Source organism: Berghia stephanieae, chromosome 8 (genome assembly GCF_034508935.2).
Source record: "Berghia stephanieae isolate SIO BIC M18660-M18661 chromosome 8, UCSD_Bste_1.3, whole genome shotgun sequence".
NCBI classification, from domain to species: Eukaryota; Metazoa; Mollusca; class Gastropoda; order Nudibranchia; family Aeolidiidae; genus Berghia; species Berghia stephanieae.
Window position 1 is genome coordinate 21,438,981 of NC_088367.1, and position 20,000 is coordinate 21,458,980.

Sequence of the window (20,000 nt, forward strand, 5' to 3'; positions counted from 1 at the left end):
TTTTCTGGCCAAATTTTTAAATTCTTGTCTTTCCGGAGTACGGCATTAACTAGTTAAAGAGACTTATCACAAAAGTTATCTGACGAGAGGAACTAACAGACATAGCGCAGATGAAACGTTCAGATGAAAAAACCCAAAACGGGTTGAAAAGTTATATAATTTGGAGAAAATGACTAAAGAAATGTTTCACGGACACCAACTTATGACATTTCAATTATTTGAGTTTGAGAGCGAAAGAATTTGTCTTATCACCTCAATCTGGTACTCTGTCGGAATGAAACACACGTTTAAAAAAATGAATTTATAGCAGTGCTTGTCAACCTTTTTTGAAATCCTACATGCTTTCAGCCTATACTTAAAGCTGTACACCCCAACCGACACAATACACTAAATTTGCATCGATTTTAACTAATGGGGAAAAGTACATCTTGGGTTGATAATAAATATGATATCAAAATCCACTTATAGTGTATCCATTCCCAAGCTCGTGCAGCGGTTGGGAATTGGATTCAATAGTCTGATGTCACGTCGCCCAGCAACGGCGACCATCGTGGTTCTAAACAAAGAAAATCTGTACTTTTTATTCTTCATGCTGGCTAGAACTTTTCATATGCCATGTGATCAGAATATGTAAAAGTCAAAACATGATCAGGTTTATACTGTTGTTTTTTCTCCTCTGACACGTTTTTATGCTCGTCGGAGATATATTTCATAAGGGCGTCCGCCATTGTTCCGATAGTTTAGAGCCAGTTACTAAGTTACCATACGTCATTTCGAGAGAAGTGACGTTATGACTGTTGAAGCGTATTCCAAAAAGCAGGAGTCTAAGAATCGTATATTCATTCTCCATTATAACGAATAGAAATAAAACTAAAGTTTCCTATTAATTTTTACGCCTGTTATTTCAATTTCCAACATCTAGCTGATCTCGACAAAATATGGTGGTTTGTTTTTTTTAAATTTTGGCCAGAATATTTATTTACCAGAGCATCGGCCGATTTAATTATGTGGCGGCTATGTGGTCTAGTGATATGACACTCGCCTTCGGATCGTATGTTCCAGGGTTCGAGTCTCGCTCTGAGTGGGGCATAGCTGTTCTTGGAAAAGGCTCTTTACTCACATTCTCTCACCGTACTCAGGTGTAACATGAGTACATGGCCGTTAACAGCGTTGTCCCTATTGGAAAAAAAATTGCAAAATTATCACCAAAGAGGCGTCATGACTCGTCTTACATGTTCATTGATGATGTTTGTTAGGGATCCCTTGTAAGCGCTTTGAGCACGTTTAGTGGATGTTGCGATATATAAATGCTCAAGTTTTGTTGTTATTTGAAGAAAATCCTTCATGGCCAAAATGGAAAAAAAGCGTACGTTAACCAGTTAACTGCCGTACTCTAGAAAGAAACGCATTTAAAACTTTGGCCAGAAAACTCATCTTGGCAAAATCTCTCAAACCAGGGACCTCGCGAGGTCTTAGGTTTGAAAGTATTTGCCAAGATGAGGATCTTTAAATATAGATCGATTTTTAGAAAACGCGTTTTCTGGACACATTTTTAAATACGATTTTTATTTTGTTTCAGAGTACGGCAATTAACTGATTAAAACACGGTATAATGAAAAATGGACGGATAGGGTGATTCATGAATGAAGGTATGACTTATTTCACCATCCAAATAACATTATATTACGTTTGAATGTAACACTTACTATGCACAAACATCTAGACAACTACACTTCCTAGCATTAAAAATTCTACTTAAGTATAAAGACAGTTCGGTGGCGTAGTATGGGGCGGAGGGACGGTGAGTTAATCTGGATCAGTGGTGGAGGTAAGACTGAGTCGGGGCTTGTCCGTGTTTCCAAGGAGAAAACTTGATTGGACCTGTAGGTTTTATGCTGGAAAAGTCTGTTGACATGCCTCTGAAAGGAAAATAGAAATAAAAAATTATTTAGTTTTGTTTCACCAAGTGCTCAGCTGCGAGACGAATTCCATTTGCGCAGAATGATGTCAGAATTAGGCCACAATTGTACTCACTTGCGCAGTATTTTTTTTCCAGGGAATGGGTAACACTTGCACAATCTATTCTTCACTTGTCAGCGGATACCTGTAAAGTTTGTTTTTTTTTTGGTTCTTTTTTCAATTGACACGAGGAATTAATCCTTGATGCCGATGCCACAATAGTCCATGTCCTGTTATGCGGAAGAGAAACTTGGCAAATATACTAAGAGGACACCAATAAATTAAATCCATTTCGCATGAGTTGTTAGAGCAAGATGATAAGAGTAACTTGGAAAGATAAAATCTGAAATGAAGAAATAAGGAAAAGAACGGAAACGATCGAAATGGCGGACGTAGTGCCGGAAAGGAGATTGAGATGGTTTGGCCACGAAGCACGTATGAAGGACGGTAGGCTCCCAAAAGATGTCATGAGGTGGAAGCCCTCCGGAATTCGAAAGAGAGGTAGGCCGAAGTTAACTTACTCGGAGGCAAACCATAGAGCAAGATTTACGCAAAGTCGGACTGTCGTGGGAGGAAGCCGAAGATATGGCTCATGCAAGAAATACGCGGAGATTTGTGAAGGCCTTATGTGCCAGTCGACAGGGGAAGGGCTTAGCTACTAACGCAAGGTATATTTCTTGTTCAACCTAATGTAGTTGCTGTTCCTTGAATGTTACAATTTGAAAAAAAAATGTTTGCCATAATTTGAAATTAATGTAATCTGGATAGAGAAAAAAAAGTGAATTATAATTATACATGAAGGCAGCCAAAAATATATAAACGTCATATGTCATTGTGGAATGTATTTATCTGCGCAAGTGTTAATGGAACCCTAAATAAACATTTGCACATGTGTCGATAAACATCCAAGAGAAAAAGCCCGCGTATGTTTTGACCGGCATTTGATAAACATACATGTCAGTTGCGCTTAAAACTGCGCGTGTGAGTAGCAGCCAAACCGTCAAATTTGGACGCACTCCCTCAAATCGGTTTTTAGTTGCGACGAACAAGATTCCGAAAAATGTGAATATCAATTTGAAATGATCAGAAACATATTTTATATTTTTGTCTTTCGGTCTTTAAGACGGGATGAACCAGATGTCGGAGAGTGAATGTCAAAGTTGAAATGAGCATATTTTAGTCCTTCCGTCTTTAAGAAACTCGGTTTAGTCTTCTCAATAAAACGTATTAACTTGGTCAAATTAGCATATTTAGTCTTTGAGAAACTATCAAATTTAGGGTCCTAGTCCTAGCACCCTCCCCAAAAACACCAACATAAACAAAAAACAAAAACAAATTAAAATTAAAAAAAACAAAACAACAAACACTATAAAGCGCTTGGAACACGGTATTACATTGGTAAGCGCAGTGTAAACGCTATAGTTTTGAAGGGCGTTTTATTGATACGTAAAGGGACCTTCAACAGTCCGCCGGTGCTCAACTCAAGTTGCACATTTTCTCCTGACCCTCTGTCCATCCAGTAATTAATAGGTAGACAGTCTCTTATTATTTAGCAGAAATGTACTTTGCGATTGACAGGAGTTCCATACAGAAATACGAAGAAAATGCTTCTCTCCGTTTTATTCTGCAGAAATAGGAATGAACTCCGGCTCAATGGGCCTTAGGGTTTTTAAAGGCTACCCAGCAACTGAGCGGAACGCGAGCGATCCAGGTTTGATTCTGCATTGATTCTGATGATGATGATGATGATGATGATGATGATGATGATGATGATGATGATAGAGATATTGATGGTGATAATGATGATGATGATGATGATGATGATGATGACGACGACGATGATGATGATGATGATGAGGATGATGATGATGCTGTTGATGATAATGATGATGATGAGGACGATGATGATGGTGTTGATGATGATGATGATGATGATGATGATGAGGAGGAGGAGGAGGAGGAGGAGGGGGAGGAGGAGGATGATGATGACGATGGAGACGATGACTGTGATGACGATGATGAAAATAATGGTTTTGTAGCGATTCCTTTTGTATCCACTGCTATCACTGCCCTTTTATAAGTATGGGCACAAGGCGAAATTGATTGATAATAATGGCGATACACACCACATCTGCTTTTGATAAACAAAGTCCTTGTCTATAATGTCTACACTGACAAATCATTTTTCTTCAATTTGGCCAGAAAACTTGAACTTGGTGTACAAATTAAGATCTCCCACGATTGTTTTTTTTTTTTTTTTTCAAGACGTCTTCAAAAAATATCTCAGCTTTAAAACGTTTGGCAAGTTGCGCGGAGGCTGGTTGGGGGTGGGGGTGGGGAGGGGAGGGGAGGGCGGAATTCATCTTAATCCATCGATATGTGAAGTATACTATTTTCAGGTCAAAATGATAAGAAAGAAACACATAGCGTTTTGTCATTGAACCCCAGTATACATTTACACGATATAATATGAGTATGTACGATAAATGGTAAGATGTCTTCTGTTTTCGGAATTTCAATTTAGGACGGCTGTGTTCATCCCTCCGATGGATCTTATATTATATCCATTGCTATTATGAAAATATTATTTTTAAAAATACAGTTTCCTTTGTTTTTCTGTATGCAATTGAAAGACGTTAGCGCTCGTATTTCCGATATGTTGTCTTTAATTGCTTGATTGACTGTCATTATTTTGTTTCTTCTTAAAATAAAATTTATACACGTTTTCCTTTCAAGTTCCATTTTAGTCACTTCCAGAAAGTCTATATGAGCCACTGTGCATTTCTGACCAACCGTATCAGAACGGGATTATGTCGGGCTAGACCTGATGCTTAAGATACAATGTAAATTGAAAAATATGCTCTTTTTAAGGAGTCGGAGTTTCTTTCTTAAAGAAAACAAAAAAGCAAAAGAAAAATAAAAGAAGAAAGAAACAAAAACAAAACAATTGGGGGCTTTTTTTTTGTTGGTGGCCGAATACGGGCTTTGAGCCCGAAACGTTCCGTGTTTGACATTTCGTTATTTAAAAAAAAATATTTTTTTTTTGAAGCTGTTATATTCATTTTTGTACGCTTCTATGTAAATTATGTCTTGTTACCTGGTAATTGTGAATTGTATGACGTTTCCTGCTGATTTGATGAGATTGTTTGCCTCCTGGTGTGAGAGATCTCGAGTTGGCCTGTTGCCGATGCTTAGAATGCAGTCACCTGGGCAAAGTTGACCATCAGCAGGACCACCGGGTAGAACCTAAAACATAGAAAGTTTAAGTATGTTTTGTTACTATTGTGCTTTCTTTGCTTTTTTTGTTTGCTTGTTTGTTTGTTTGTTTGTTTGTTAATGCCTCTGCCTCTCATATAAACCAATTAAGACATGTACTGGGCATATCCAATAAGTATCCTACAAGGATATCAAACAAAAGTTTATATAAAAAGTGCAACGAAAAAGCTTTGTCATTTCAAACTTTTGAGATAAGGTAGAAACTTTTCGGACATATTCTACGTCGTTAACCCGGAATTTCCGCCAATAAAGCAATGGTCCGCTATTTCTTTGGCCAAAATAAACAAGCGAGGGGGGGGGGGGGGGGGGGGGAGTCCAACAACAATATTACTTTTAACTCTCGACAACGATTTGAAACAACCCAGTGACGAAAGCCGATTAACATCACTATCAGAGCTATCAAACATCAGAGAAAAGGCACAAGACAGAGACAATCGTAGAATCGTCTTCACCGCAAGAATAAGAGGAACGACAGAAGCTGCGAAATTGGGTGACATCAAAAGCGGGAGGCTTTAAGTCAATTAAGCCAATTCTACTAGAAGGCGGGTGATGAGTTCCGTGACTAAGGCAACAGATCTACTTCACTTACACGCTCGAACTGGTCTCTCTGTTATACTTTATTTCTTGGATGTTTTCAAGGCATCTAAAAAAAACTCGTTAATGTCCATTTATATTCAAGGCGGGGAATTTACCTAATTTGTTACAAAAAAGTGAGTGGAGCAGGCACTTATGTTGGTAACAACAAGAGATGAAGTGATTAGAAAAGTGCCAGAAGACAATAGAGAATAAACATTTTCGCGGCGGTGGTGGGGTTTGAACCTGCGACCTTATTGGTACGACAACTCGGCCTGGCAGGTGGATAGCTCACACGGTAGAGCCACGCTCTCACCTGCCAGGCGGAGTTGTCGTACCAATAAGGTCGCAGGTTCACGTGGATAGCTCACACGGTAGAGCCACGCTCTCACCTGCCAGGCGGAGTTGTCGTACCAATAAGGTCGCAGGTTCAAACCACACCACCGCCGCGAAATTTTTTATTCTCTATTGTCTTCTGGCACTTTTCTAATCACTTCATCTCTAATTTGTTACAACATGTGGAACTCCGCGTATCTAAGTGTGACGTAAATTAAATTATAAGAATCAAGAATATTAGCTGTCGTCTTCATTTTAAAAATACACTGTGTTGCAATTCTATACTGCCTTGAGCGAACAGGAGAGAACATTACTATTGTAAAACATACCTTTCAATTTGAATTGTGATCATAATTATTCTTTTAATTATGTGTTTACAGAGAAAAACAATGGTTCAGTTTTTTCCATGCCCCAAGTTCTGAACATAAGGGCACTGATTTCGTACTAGTCTTAAATACATAGGCATCTCATTAAATTAAAAAGGCTTGTCTAAAATAGTCATCACTATATCCAACATTGTAAACTAAGAATTTTTGCCCTTCTCCGACGTATGTATATTGCAAGTCTTATAATCCAATTCATTATGGGTTCATTGTTGTAATGGAAATCTCAACAACAACAAAAATGGTGCAAAATATAGTCTATTACAACAATGTTAAATTAGGCCCATATTGCGTTAGGATCTCAGACTTGCATAATACATGTGGACGTCGTCCTAATCTTGTTGATTGAAGAACCCTTCTATAGCCGGAATAAAAGTGCTCTGACACCAGATGTTTTTTCAACATGTTTCATTAAATTAATTAAAAGTCGTAGATCCTAAATTTTTAAAAAATAACTCTGTAAGCAGAATATTGTAAAAAATCCTTAACATAATTTTTAAAAACCCCAAAACAATTAAAGATATAAAGAACAAAACAAACAACAAATATTAAACAAACACCCCTCCCACTCCGATAAAAATCCCTCATAAAAATAGAAAAAACAAAAACAAAAACATTTAAAAAAACAACAACAAACAAATAAATAACACAAAAAATAGACCCAACAAAACAAACGAACAAATATAAACAAACCAGAAAGCTAAAAAAAAAACCAAACAAACAAACAAAACAACAACAACAAAACCAAAAAAAAAAAAAAAAACATAAAAAAAGTAGACAAAAAAAAATTGTTGGCAGGTCCATCCTACATTATAAAACAGTCTTACTCCAAAAATCTGTGCTCCAAAGTCATGACGCACAATCTTTATTTTACAACAGAAGACACACGTCTGGCACCTTCGTGTTGTTAGTTGTGGCACCCATCCAATGACGCTCAACTGGGTACAGTTTTAGAGCTAAAGGTATGCTTGATTGATAGCAAATTGAAATGAGCGGATAATTTTAGAGACTATCAAAAGATAATCATCAATCGCATGCCCCCTCCCCCCCCCCTTCCCCCACCCTTTCAAGAAGTCCTTCAGAGTCATTAGGCCCATAGAGCTGGAGTTTATCCCGGTTTCTATAACGTGAAAAGAACAATAACACTTGTTTGCTACCCTATCGCAAAGCACGTTCCACCATATCAAGACCCAGCTACCCAATCACTACTGGGTGGACATGGGGGTGGGGGTGGGGGTTGGGGTTCAGAAAAAATCTCGACTGCACCCGGGATAGATCTCGGTTCCTTTGCGTATGAAGCGAGTGCTCTACCAACTGAGCTATTGGTACCCCCCCCCCCTTTTTTTTTTCCAAGGAAGTTGACAATCCTTCATATAAATAAAACTTTTATACGGACGTCATTCTTTTTTTTTTTTACATGAAAAGGCTACCTTTGACTTGTTCTCATCAAAGGATGAAAGATATATACTCCCGTTAGCCTTCAATCATGGTATGCTATGATAATAGATAAATATAGATGAACCAGTACCTGCATTCGAATGTATTGACAATGGTTAAATCAAAAACTTTGCGTTTATCGATATTGTGCTTAAGTCTAATTATAATGCCTGCTTATGGACCTCAATAATCGTTTTTAAATTAAAAATTATTTTTTAATAGAATTTTTTTTGCCCAAGTAGTATATAGGTAGGAGTAGTCAGATTGCTTTATTTTCCATTCCTTCCCATGCATGACTTTAGTCACAAGAACTCTATCATGGGAGCTGGCAAGTCTTAGGTCTAACTCACACCGGAAACTGACTCCGACGACCCGACACTGCCGGATAAAGACGTCGGGTACGGACAAAATACTAAAAATAAAGAGAAGAACCGCGAGACCTACCTATATCAAGCTTGAAAAAAAAAATAAAAAAGAAAAACGGCAGAGGACGTCAGGTCGTGCTTACGATTGTTTATACGATAATATACGATTAATAAATGGAGGTAACTTTCATATTACATCGAAATTCGAATTTTAAAGAATCGTTTACGGATAAGATAAAATCAATGTCCGTTGAAGGTAATTGAAAATGCGTTTTCATCGGTGGACCATTTGTCGCACCGTGGACCACTGGTAACCCCATCTTTAGCGATGGTGAAAGTTTAAGACTCAGTTCAGGGTGCTAAGGGGGACCATTGGTTGTAAAACCTTGAATAATCCTTCATTAGTCCTTCTCAATAGCGAGGTGGATATCCATCTTTTATTTTTTTTACTCTAAAAAAACAAAGACAAAAAAACCCAAAAAAAAAAAAAAAAAAAAAAAAAAGACAAAAAAAAAAAAAACACAATAAAAAAAAAGAAGTTTTAAAATTAGAAATAAAACAACAATTAAAAAAAAAGACAATAATAAAAACCAAACCAGACAAAAACACAAAATACAATTTTACAAAACAAAGACTAGGGGGGGGGGGGGGGGGGGAAACATTTATTTTTGGACCAGTTATTCGGTGAACATTTCATTTAAGACTACGTGCAGTTATTTGCAGGATTGATTACCCAAATTATTTTGGGCTCATTGTTGTGAAGGAAATACTCTCAAACCGCTGCAAAATATAATATTGTCCATTATAACAATGTTTAAACCAAGCCTATAATTGTAGTCTCTCATCAGACCTGCAAATACGTGCACATTAATTTAATGATAATGATGATGATGATAATGATGATGATGATGATGGTGATGATGATGATGATGATGATGATGATGATGATGATGATGATGATGATGATGATGATGATAATAATGATGATAATAATAATAATAATAATAATAATAATAATAATAATAATAATAATAATAATAATAATAATAATAATAATAATAATAATAATAATAATAATAATAATAATAATAATAATAATAATAATAATAATAATAATAATGATAATAATAATAGATGGCATTTGTATAAAGTATTTTTATAATTATATAATGCTCAATTGGGAGGGAGTGGGACATACACGAGCTTTCTTAACATTCATTTTGCGCCACTTTTCTGATTGAATCGAAGACGAGAGATTTTATCTGGACACACCTAAAAGAAGGGAATTGGCTAGACCTCAAAAGTCAAACAATCGCTGATAGTGGCAATTATCTTTAGATAAATATTTAATTTTGTTACAAAGGTTATCGATTTGTGTCTGCATGGATACATTGTTTTTCAAAAAGCACCAATGTTTTTAAAACACAAAGAAGACTGTATCAGACATCCATTGATATTCAGACTGAGTGTTGATTAAACTTTATTTTTTCCAATGGTATTTCCACATAACATAAATTCCGTCTTTTCATCATTTAACTCCAATTTGTTTGATTCCATCCAACACTTTTACATCTCTGACAAAGTATTCCATATATTATGTAATTAAACGAGGGATATTGTTTGGAAAGGAAAAGAAATGAAGAAATTTTAGAAATGGCAAACAGAAAAAGATCACTGATAACAAAAATCATCAAACGCCAAATGGAATTTTTAGGACACATTATCCGCCACCCTGGTTTGGAAATACTCGCCTTGACTGGAAAGATGAATGGAAAAAGAGTAAGAGGAAGACAAAGAATAACGTATTTGAAAGGGATAAGAACTTGGACAGATGAAGCTGAGAAAGGTGGCGCTGCTTTAATAGAATTGGCAAGAGATAGATCAGCTTGGCGGAAGATGACCTCCGACGTCTGCTTCAGATATGGAACTACATGAGATGAGATTGTTTGGTGTGTCGAATTTGTACTCTTGGGTGTCATCTGCATATAGATGGAAAGCTATGTTAGATTTAATAAAAATTTCAGACATGGCTGAACAATGTACATTGTAAAGAGCACAGGTCCAGGGACTGATCTCTGCAAAAGATTAATAAAACAATAGCTTATATGTGTTCTATTAAACGTAGCCTTTTGGCGTAGTATTACATCATGCACGTAAGAGCGCGATGTTGCAGGAAAAGCAGTTCTTTAGAGCCATGAGGCCCATGGACCCGGGGTTTATACAGATTCCAATAGCGTTAACGGACAATATAAATTGCTTGATAGACTTTGGAAAAGGACTTTAGTCTATCGCAAAGTACTTTACGCGGTATCTAAGATGCCCAGTTATCCAATTATCGTAGGGTGTAAAGCCGGATCAGGATTGATACCGGTTCCTTTGCGTGTGAAGCGAGTGCTCTACTATGTGAGATGACGGGACCCAAATAGCAGGAAAGGAAAGAAACAATAATTTAGTAATATTGTCTTAAAATTTTGATCATAAAAATATGTAAGAGAGATTGATGTATTTACTCGTGCACGCAAAATATTGTTCGTTGAGCATTTTCTGAATATATTCTCTAAACCCATTATCGTCTAGGTTAATTCATGATTGGAAAAAGAAAGGAAAATTATAACAATGAAAAAATTACATTATTGAGAGGAGGAGTTCCGTCCTGTGATAACTAACTAGGCATTATGAGTCGAGTAGAATGATACACAATACACATTCGTTTGCCTTACACCCCTTCTTACCTGTAGCTTATAGGCTATTTACTCACCTGAGAAATATGTGAGTACTGCGCGTGTTACTGATGTGTATGGGTTATGAGGTAAGTGAACGCATACGTCAGAACCGCGCGCCTTACCTTCTGTCTATCTACCTTGCTCACAGTATAATATGAGAAGATAACAATACGGTACATACTACATACTATGACACACACCTGATTGGTTGCACTTTGTTGCACGTGCATATTGTTAAGTGTGTTATCTGTATTCTTGCCTTGTACAATTTTCCCGTTAAGTTATGGCGACGGGTAAAACTAAATACTAAATTCCCATCGAAGAAGGTGTCTCTCGAATCCATAGCGTTGTATGTGGTAAATTCTCTAGAAAAGAAGATTATTTGAGGGACTTACTTCACGATTAAATAACATAGGGCAATTCTATAATTTAATCTGCTTTATTCATTTTCCCATCAGAGCACGAGGAACAATATTCTTATTTCATATTTCCAATCACCTACAAGACCCGTCTTGTTCTGCACTATTACAATATCCGTCATTACCGTTAGCCAAGTATTCGTTCACACCTGTGTCGAATAAATTATAATTGTGACCGCCCCCCCCCCCCCCCCCCCTTCCACCAGCCCCATGATTAATTCTGAATAATCAATGTGCTGAAAATTCAGTTTAAATCCAAAGCAAAAATGATCAGAATAACAAATCTTTTTGGTTTGGACGGTTTAAGAAACTAGCAGTATCCGTCTTTCAGAATAAAAGAGGTCCCAGGTTTGAGGGGGTTTGCCAAGATGAGGACCATTTAAATCGGTCGATATTTGAAGGATTAGTTTTCTAAAATTGATTAAACACGTATTTTTAAGAGTGCGGCAGTTAACTGGTTGAGAATCAAAACCTTGCGAACATATCTCTGAAGTATTAAGTGCATTTAGAGAGATCATTGGTTGAAGAGTTACCTTTTTAACCGAGAGTTCTGAAGAAAAGTCTCGTCCTCCCTGTAGCCGAAAACCCCAAGGTGTCATTTGATTGGGTCTGTGCAATTGGACCATTGCCTGTGCCATTTTGACTTCTCAATGAACTATGTAGAAGGATTGGGGAATGGTTATGCCCTGGTATCTTCTCAAACTGCACCTGAAAAATAAAGGAAGTATGTAATAACTGTGCTCTTAAAACTGGCTGACCACATTTTGTGGTCTTTGAATGCTCCGATTTACTTGTATGTGTGACTGACGTAGAATTTAACAATGATGAAATGAACAATGAAAGATCGAAAAAAAAGGCACCTAAGGTCTAGAGAGAAATCAAACCTGGCAGCGAGAGGATGAGATTTATGTAGAGAATCACTATAACTATTAACAGGAGTAGGTGGACATTTGAAAAGAAAACTTCTTAGAGGATCTCCAGAAATTAGACGCATTAACAATGAAAAACTTCATGCAAAACAGAAAAATGACTCTACCATCATCACGAGTAAGCATCACGGCACGTAAATAAAATTATAGATGGCATGGTATGCATTTTGACAGTGACGTGTCCAGAAATAATATACCAATACCGTCCAACTTAATCCGATCAATGGATTCAAATAAACCAAAGATACAATCTTGAGGGTCCAAAATAAAATATAAAATTGGCATCTGATGGAGAAGATCTCATGATGTTCAAGTGTCACAGTAATTCAACATAAAACTATGAAAAAGGATGGCTGAGCTAACTAGTCTTAGCTTAAGCACCGATAAAAGTGCTATGGAAATCTATTAAACTGTATTATGTCCGGGGGGAAAACCCAACTAAATGAAATACAAAAAAAATTGAACATATAATACAAAATATGAAATTTAAGTAAAATATATACTCTTCGTTAAGGAGAATATAATTAACATACTTTCTTAAACTGCGTTTCTGGTCGTATTGACTTTTGATTTACATTTTGGCATCTTATTCATTCCTATAGATAGTATGCTGATCAGAGAGATGAAGTGCGTACCATGATCACCGATATCTGGCGCAGACTTGGTACTTGAAGAAGAAGAAGAAGATAGTATGCCCTTGAAAACATTGCCATCCAGAAGTATAACGGACCAACACACAAAACTATGTGAAACCTTGAACGTTTATAGTCTGATTAATACAGTGTAGTGAGAATTACTCATAAATGCGGATGGCAAAAAGCAATAACAAAGACCTGAGTGATGGCATCATCATTCTTTCTATACAAGTGATTGACTTTTGACAAACAGGGATATGATATTATAAGTTAGAACATGTCTCCCATAATATTCAGATGAAACTGTATAGGTGGAATGCAGTTGCAACGGTTTTCGAAGTGTTCATTTTCAGGTAATACTTGTCGAAGTAGGCTTTGAGTGACGTCCTGGCTGAGTTTGTTCTCGAGAAGGGTCTACACTTTACTATGAGTAACGAGTGCCCAGTAGTCCGCGTATCCCAGCCTCGGGGAGGAAGTGTTCGGCATGTCGCTACTGTTGATATTAACGGCATTGGCGCCAGAACAGAACCCTGAGGGACCCCATTCATCAATTTCCTTATTTTATTCTTAGTGTCTCCCAGCGCGACGTGGAATCGTCTTTCCCCTAAGATTGAAGAGAACAATTTCAAGGTCTTTTTGCACCTTATGATCCTTGCAAGTTTGGGTAATGGCATACTACTGGTACGGATTCAACAAAGAGATGGTACATGTGACAGGAATGTACAGTAGTGACTGTGATTGGGCCTATGTATCTTTTCGTATACTATTTAGAAGAAATCAATAATCAGACAGGATGATAGAGGAATGCTGGTTATTAAATTTGAATTAAGTTAACAATGTACCGTTATTATTTTTTTTTATTTTTATTGACACAGACACATTTTAACATAATAGGATTGACCGAAAAGTCTTGACGCCCATTGAACATCTCCGATTGTATTAAACTCACCAGTATACAACTACACATCAAAATGTGTGTAATTTATTCTTCTATTAGGTCACCAAATTTTGTTGAGCTGCTATTTCTTGATTTTAATTTATCATATTTGAAAGAACCCCTACTCCAACATGTCGGTCGAAGAAATTACACCAAACATTTATGAAATAAGCAGCGTGTTGTGACTGAGTTCCTTTCTGTAGAGAGATGTGCACCCGTAAACATTCATAAACGTGTTTATGGTGACTCGTGAGTTGGTATTCGAACAGTTCAAATGTAGATTAACTGCTTTACTGGAACCGATGCTGTCTCTTCCAACATCAACGTGCAGGCTCACATCGGTCGTCCACAAAGCGAACCAACCGCAGCAAAGCAACAACAAAAATCGATGAACTTAATCGAGATAATCATCCGATAAAACAATCAGACATATCACAAAGGTTTGAAGTTTTATAGGGAAGACTTGGATATATCGTTCGAGAAATCCTGAATTACAGAAAGTTATCTGCCGGTTGGATACCGAGAATGCTCACATAAACACATGATCACATTGAAAGAGGAAGATTTATTGAAGTCGTAGAATCCCCCTCACCCCCCCCCCCCATCTCCCCCTTTACAGCTCCGATTTGGCTCCAAAATTACTTTTTCCTTTTCTTAAGACTTAAGAGAGACACCTCAAGATAACAAATTTTGGCAGTGATGGCGAGGTGCAGGCGAAGGTGACTTGATGGAGTCGAAGTTTACCACGTGAATTAATTCCTCTTGGACGCGATGCAATAACTGATGCGTCGTTGGCGGCGATGTGTGGATGGGGACATTGACTATGCTGAAATTTAAAATTAATGATAAACGGAAAGGACATAAACTGAGCATTGTTTGGATACCTTTGTCAATTTCGTATCGATTATAGTTTTGAAAATACAAGATTTGTCAGTCTACCCTTGTATAATAATAATAATAATAATAATAATAATAATAATAATAATAATCTTTATTGTCCAAATTAAAGGCAATTCATGTGAGGTAAACAATGCTCAGTTTGGTTCATGGTATGAACATCAACACATTTACAAATACAGACACAGCCATACACGAACATACACGCTTGCACATTGTTTCTACACGTGTATACAAAAGATGATGCAATTTGTGCACATTTCCAACAAACACTTATTATTGTTACGAACATAAATTGGATTCAATAGTCTGATGTCACGTCGCCCAGCAACGGCGGCCATCGTGGTTCTAAACAAAGAAAATCGGTACTTTTTATTCTTCATGCTGGCTAGAACTTTTCATATGTCTTGTGATCAGAATGTGTAAAAGTCAAAACATGATCAGATTTATGATGTTTTTTCCCCCTCTGGATACGCTTTTATGCTCGTCGGAGAAATATTTCATAAGGGCGTCCGCCATTGTTCCGATAGTTTAGAGCCAGTTACTAAGTTACCATGCGTCAGGGAAGTGACGTTACGATGGTTGAAGTGTATTACTATACTGTTCTTTCGTCAAAGCATTATAAGTCCTTACAATTATTTGACAAACATGGATTGTGATATTATATATCATGATAATGTCACGACGTTTCTGGTTTCATACCCTACGTCATTGGATCCATAATAGCTTTCGCAGATGACATTACACCAGAGGCACTGAGAAATATGATAATTTGTTATCAGTCACATAATGTCATGCTTGCTAAAAGGCCCCGCGATTATAATATTATGACCTATTGATGCTGTACGCTTGGCAAAAACGCTCACAACATCCGCCAGGCGGATAAAATGTACCAACACATACAGCTATGTGTCACATTTAACGTTTATATTCTGATTGATAAAATTTAGTGAGAACTAATCATAAAATTGGCTGGCTAAAACAATGGCAAATAGCTGAGTGACGTCAATTACGTTCTATCTATAGAGAGAATGAAGTTGACGTCACTCGGGTCTTTATTATTGTTTTATTTTGCCATCCACGTTGATGAGTAAGTAGTTTTCACTTAATGGTATTATCTAGACTATAAAAGTTTATGGTTGCACAGAGTTTTGTGTGTTGGTCCGTTAACTTCCGGATGGCAATGTTGTGCGCTTCTTAGCCAAGCGCACACAATCTATAGTCTCCAAACAATCCTATGTCGTACGGATTTTGATGCTAAAATGTAAATCATTTTGCCTAATCTATAAAATCGTATTGAATTTAGATTTAATATTTGAATATACTTCACTCCGATATACTCGCTGGATTGTTGCATGCTCACGGAAGAAGCCAAAAAGCGTGCTGAAATACGAGTGTGTCGAAATTCGATGCTCATTGGAGGTAACGAGCTATTAATTGATGTTTATAAAACTCACATCATCCACCAGCCGGATATAATGTACCAACACACAGTGTACACTTGAATGTTTATAGTCGGATTCATACAATTTAGTGAGAACTAATCATCATCATCATCATCATCATCATCATCATCATCATCATTGCCTTTTTCATCCTGGATCAGGACAAACAGTTTCCGTCCCTCTCTATCATGAGATATCTTTTTAAAATCTCGCTCCATGTCTTTTCTCTGCAAATAAGCTGCTGTTACTCTTCTTCATCCTCCACCTTGATCTTCTGCCCCGAGGGTTCCAGCCCAATACTTTCTTTGTTATAGTGGAGTCATTCTTTCTAGGGGTATGTCAAATCCACCTCTATCGTCTTCTTGCTATTCCCCCTTTCACTGGTTTCTGCTGTGTTATTTTCCATTCTTCTTCGTTTTTAATCCTGTCCATCCATGCTTCCGCATGCACCTATTTACGAAAACCTGTATGCTTCTTATACACGCCTGCGATGCATTCCAAGTTTCACATCCACATCCATACACTAGGTCTGATTTCACGTTTGAATTGAAAAGTCCCAGCTTTAGTCGAAGGGAGATATCTTTAGTTCTCCAAACTCTGTTCAAAGATGTGAATTCAGCTTGTGCCTTCTCAATCCGTACTTTCACCTCTTCTTCCGTGCCTCCATCTTTGTCTATTATACTCCCGAGATAGCAGAGTTATATATATATATATATATATATATATATATATATATATATTATATATATATATATCTTCAAGTCCCTTTGATCTGCTCCCTTTGACGCATACATATCCTTAGGACCTTTTATCATTACTATTATTATCATCATCATCATCATCATCATCATCATCATCATCATCATCATCATCATCATCATCATCATCATCATTATTATCATTATTATTATTATTATTATTATTATTATTATTATTATTATTATTATTATTATTATTATTATTATTATCATTATTAATTTATTTATTTATTTTATTTTTTCCTAGGGCTTAACATTGCGCCGGCCACAGTGGGACTCGAACCAGGAAACTACAAGTCACAAGCTACTAGACATTTTACCATTAGATCACAAATCGGCTACTGTAAAAAGTAACTTTAATAGTCACAGAAATGTGTCGAAAAAGCAAATGAGACTGTTATGGAAGGCATTGTGGAGCGCAGAACATCGAAAGAAACCTTTGGAATTCCCTTTTATCGTCATGAGCAAGGTGTCCACTCTTCGTGAAGTCCCAAGTTTGAGTTGTTGATGAGGGTCATTTAAATATTCAATATTTTAAGGACGAGTTTTCTGGCCAAACTTCTAAAACCGAGTTTTTTCCAGATTGCGACAGTTGACAGTTGATCTGGCTCTTCTGTCTCGCACCCAGGACCAGATGCAAGGAAAAACCACAATTCTAAACAGCCTCTCGGAATCCATTGGCTTGAGAATTCACCCTTCAAAGTCAAAGGTCCTAAGGATAGGTATGCGTCAAAGGGAGCAGATCAAAGTAAACGATCAGGAACTTGAAGATATAATATGCTTTCTGCTATCTCGGGAGTATAAAAGACAAAGGTGGAGGCACGGAAGAAGAGACGAAAGCACGGATTGAAAAGGCACAGGCTGCATTCACATCTTTGAACAGAGTTTGGAGAACTAAAGATATCTCCCTTCGACTAAAGCTGGGACTTTTCAATTAAAACGTGAAATCAGACCTAGTGTATGGATGTGGATGTGAAACTTTGAATGCATCGCAAGCGTGTAATAGGAGGGACAGATTTTCTTAAATAGGTTAAGGAGAATGGTTATAGTATTCAAAAGCGAGTCAACGGCCAGTATTCTATAGGTAACACAGTGTGAATCATGTTATGCCATTTCCCAGGCGCCATGGTTCCTTTCCTAGGACAATAACGTCAGACCAAATCGTGCTCGAGAGGTGTCATAATATATCATAGAACAAAATTTCTTTGATTGCCAGCTATAATTGCCTATCCAATCTCCAGTTGAGCAAGAGCGGGGGATTCAATAGTCTGATGTCACGTCGCCCAGCAACGGCGAGCAGCGTGGTTCTAAACAAAGAAAATCGGTACTTTTTACTCTTCATGCTGGCTAGAACTTTTCATATGTCATGTGATCAGAATGTATAAAAGCCATAACAAAATCATATTTATAATGTTTTTCTCCTCTGGATACACTTTTATGCTAGTCGGAGAAATATTTCATAAGGGCGTCGGCCATTGTTCCGATAGTTTAGAGCCAGTTACTAAGTTACCATGCGTCATTCCGAGGGAAGTGACGTCATGACTGTTGAAGCCTATTGCGGAGTCGTGATACCGGTCCAAACACTATCCAGAACCGTGCTTCAACATTGGTCGAAGGATGGGAAACAATTTATGGACAACAAAGTTCCATATATTAATTAGCACAATGAGATAAGACTGTGGTATGTTGCCTGTATAGCTGTGACCACCAGACACATAGTATGATGGCAGGCTTTTGCCCCATCTTTAATAGCAAGATAAATAACTCTTATTAATGTTAACATTGGAAAGGTCATCTCAAATTCTTTTTATTTTTGTTCTTGACTAGAATTCCTTTTTCAGAAGTCAATATCTACATCTGGTGAACATATGAATCTAAGTTTTGTAACTACCTAATTCTTGTTTTGTATCTAATAACACTTAAATGAATATATTATAGCGCCGGAACTCTAACAAATGTGCAAAGTTTTATTTGAATTATAAAATGAATGAATAATATATGAATTTCTTACATTAAAAAACCCCCAGACCAAACAGAATAGATTCTATCACGAACTGGTACAAATAACGACACAAATATGGATCATCATTCGCGTTACTTTCTACGGGATATTATTGAGTCTCCTCAAGCACTGCTGATAAGCCAACAGCCATTTCATAGACAATATAAATTTGCATTATCATTACTGCGATTTTGTTATCCATTTTAATTCATGGATCGTTATTGCATGTTTCACTCTTTCCTCCACTTATCCATTCTGACATTTATCGCTTTGAGTAACGATTTTAATCGCATTTCTGTTACTGCAAAATAAAACAATAATTAATCTATTTTTCCAAACATTGACGAGAGAGAACTATATTAACTCTCTCCTTACCAGCCATTTTCAGAATTTTCCCCAAAACTTCACACCCACCCAATACAAAATTATATTTTTCTTACTCAAACAGAATAGCAACGAGAACATTCAATACTTAATCCTATTCAGCACAAGAACTCTATAAAATGAGAACATTCAATACTTAATATTATTCAGCACATTGAGGCCTATCACGCAATGTCAAGTTTTTATTACGATAACAAAAACATTCTTAAAATTTTCTGATGTACAAATGAAATGAGAATGAGATAATTATTGATTGTATCGTAACGAATGTGACAATGTTCCTATAGTTGGTCAGGAGAGGGTAAAATAAGAATGGTCTCGAGCGAAATACAGGGGGAATGAATTTAATAACTTTCCGACTAGTATGCAAAATTAAGTTGTAGAAACTGTCTGTGAGGCTATCATAGACCGGTTGCTGAAGATCCGAACAAAGGAGAGAAAAGGCTACTTGAGGTTGAGTTTGAGTAAGAATATCCTATAATGAAATCCGCAAACAAGCATGTAATAAATACCTGAGAGTTGTGAACTAACAAGAGGGATGA

General features: G+C 36.9%; 1 protein-coding gene across 1 annotated transcript in view; it reads right to left on the minus strand.

The window, feature by feature from the left end:
* The window catches only part of LOC144978356 (PDZ and LIM domain protein 4-like), a 23,941-nt gene that overhangs the window by 1,854 nt on the left and 2,087 nt on the right, over nucleotides 1-20,000 (minus strand). The window contains exons 2-4 of the mRNA XM_078924283.1: nucleotides 12,005-12,179; nucleotides 5,057-5,205; nucleotides 1-1,919 (exon numbers count right to left, since the gene is read on the minus strand). The exon at nucleotides 1-1,919 is cut by the window's left edge and continues 1,854 nt beyond it. Coding sequence (XP_078780409.1) covers nucleotides 1,817-1,919; nucleotides 5,057-5,205; nucleotides 12,005-12,109 — 357 coding nt within the window. The 5' untranslated portion in view covers nucleotides 12,110-12,179 and the 3' untranslated portion in view covers nucleotides 1-1,816. The remainder of the gene's footprint in view (nucleotides 1,920-5,056; nucleotides 5,206-12,004; nucleotides 12,180-20,000) is intronic.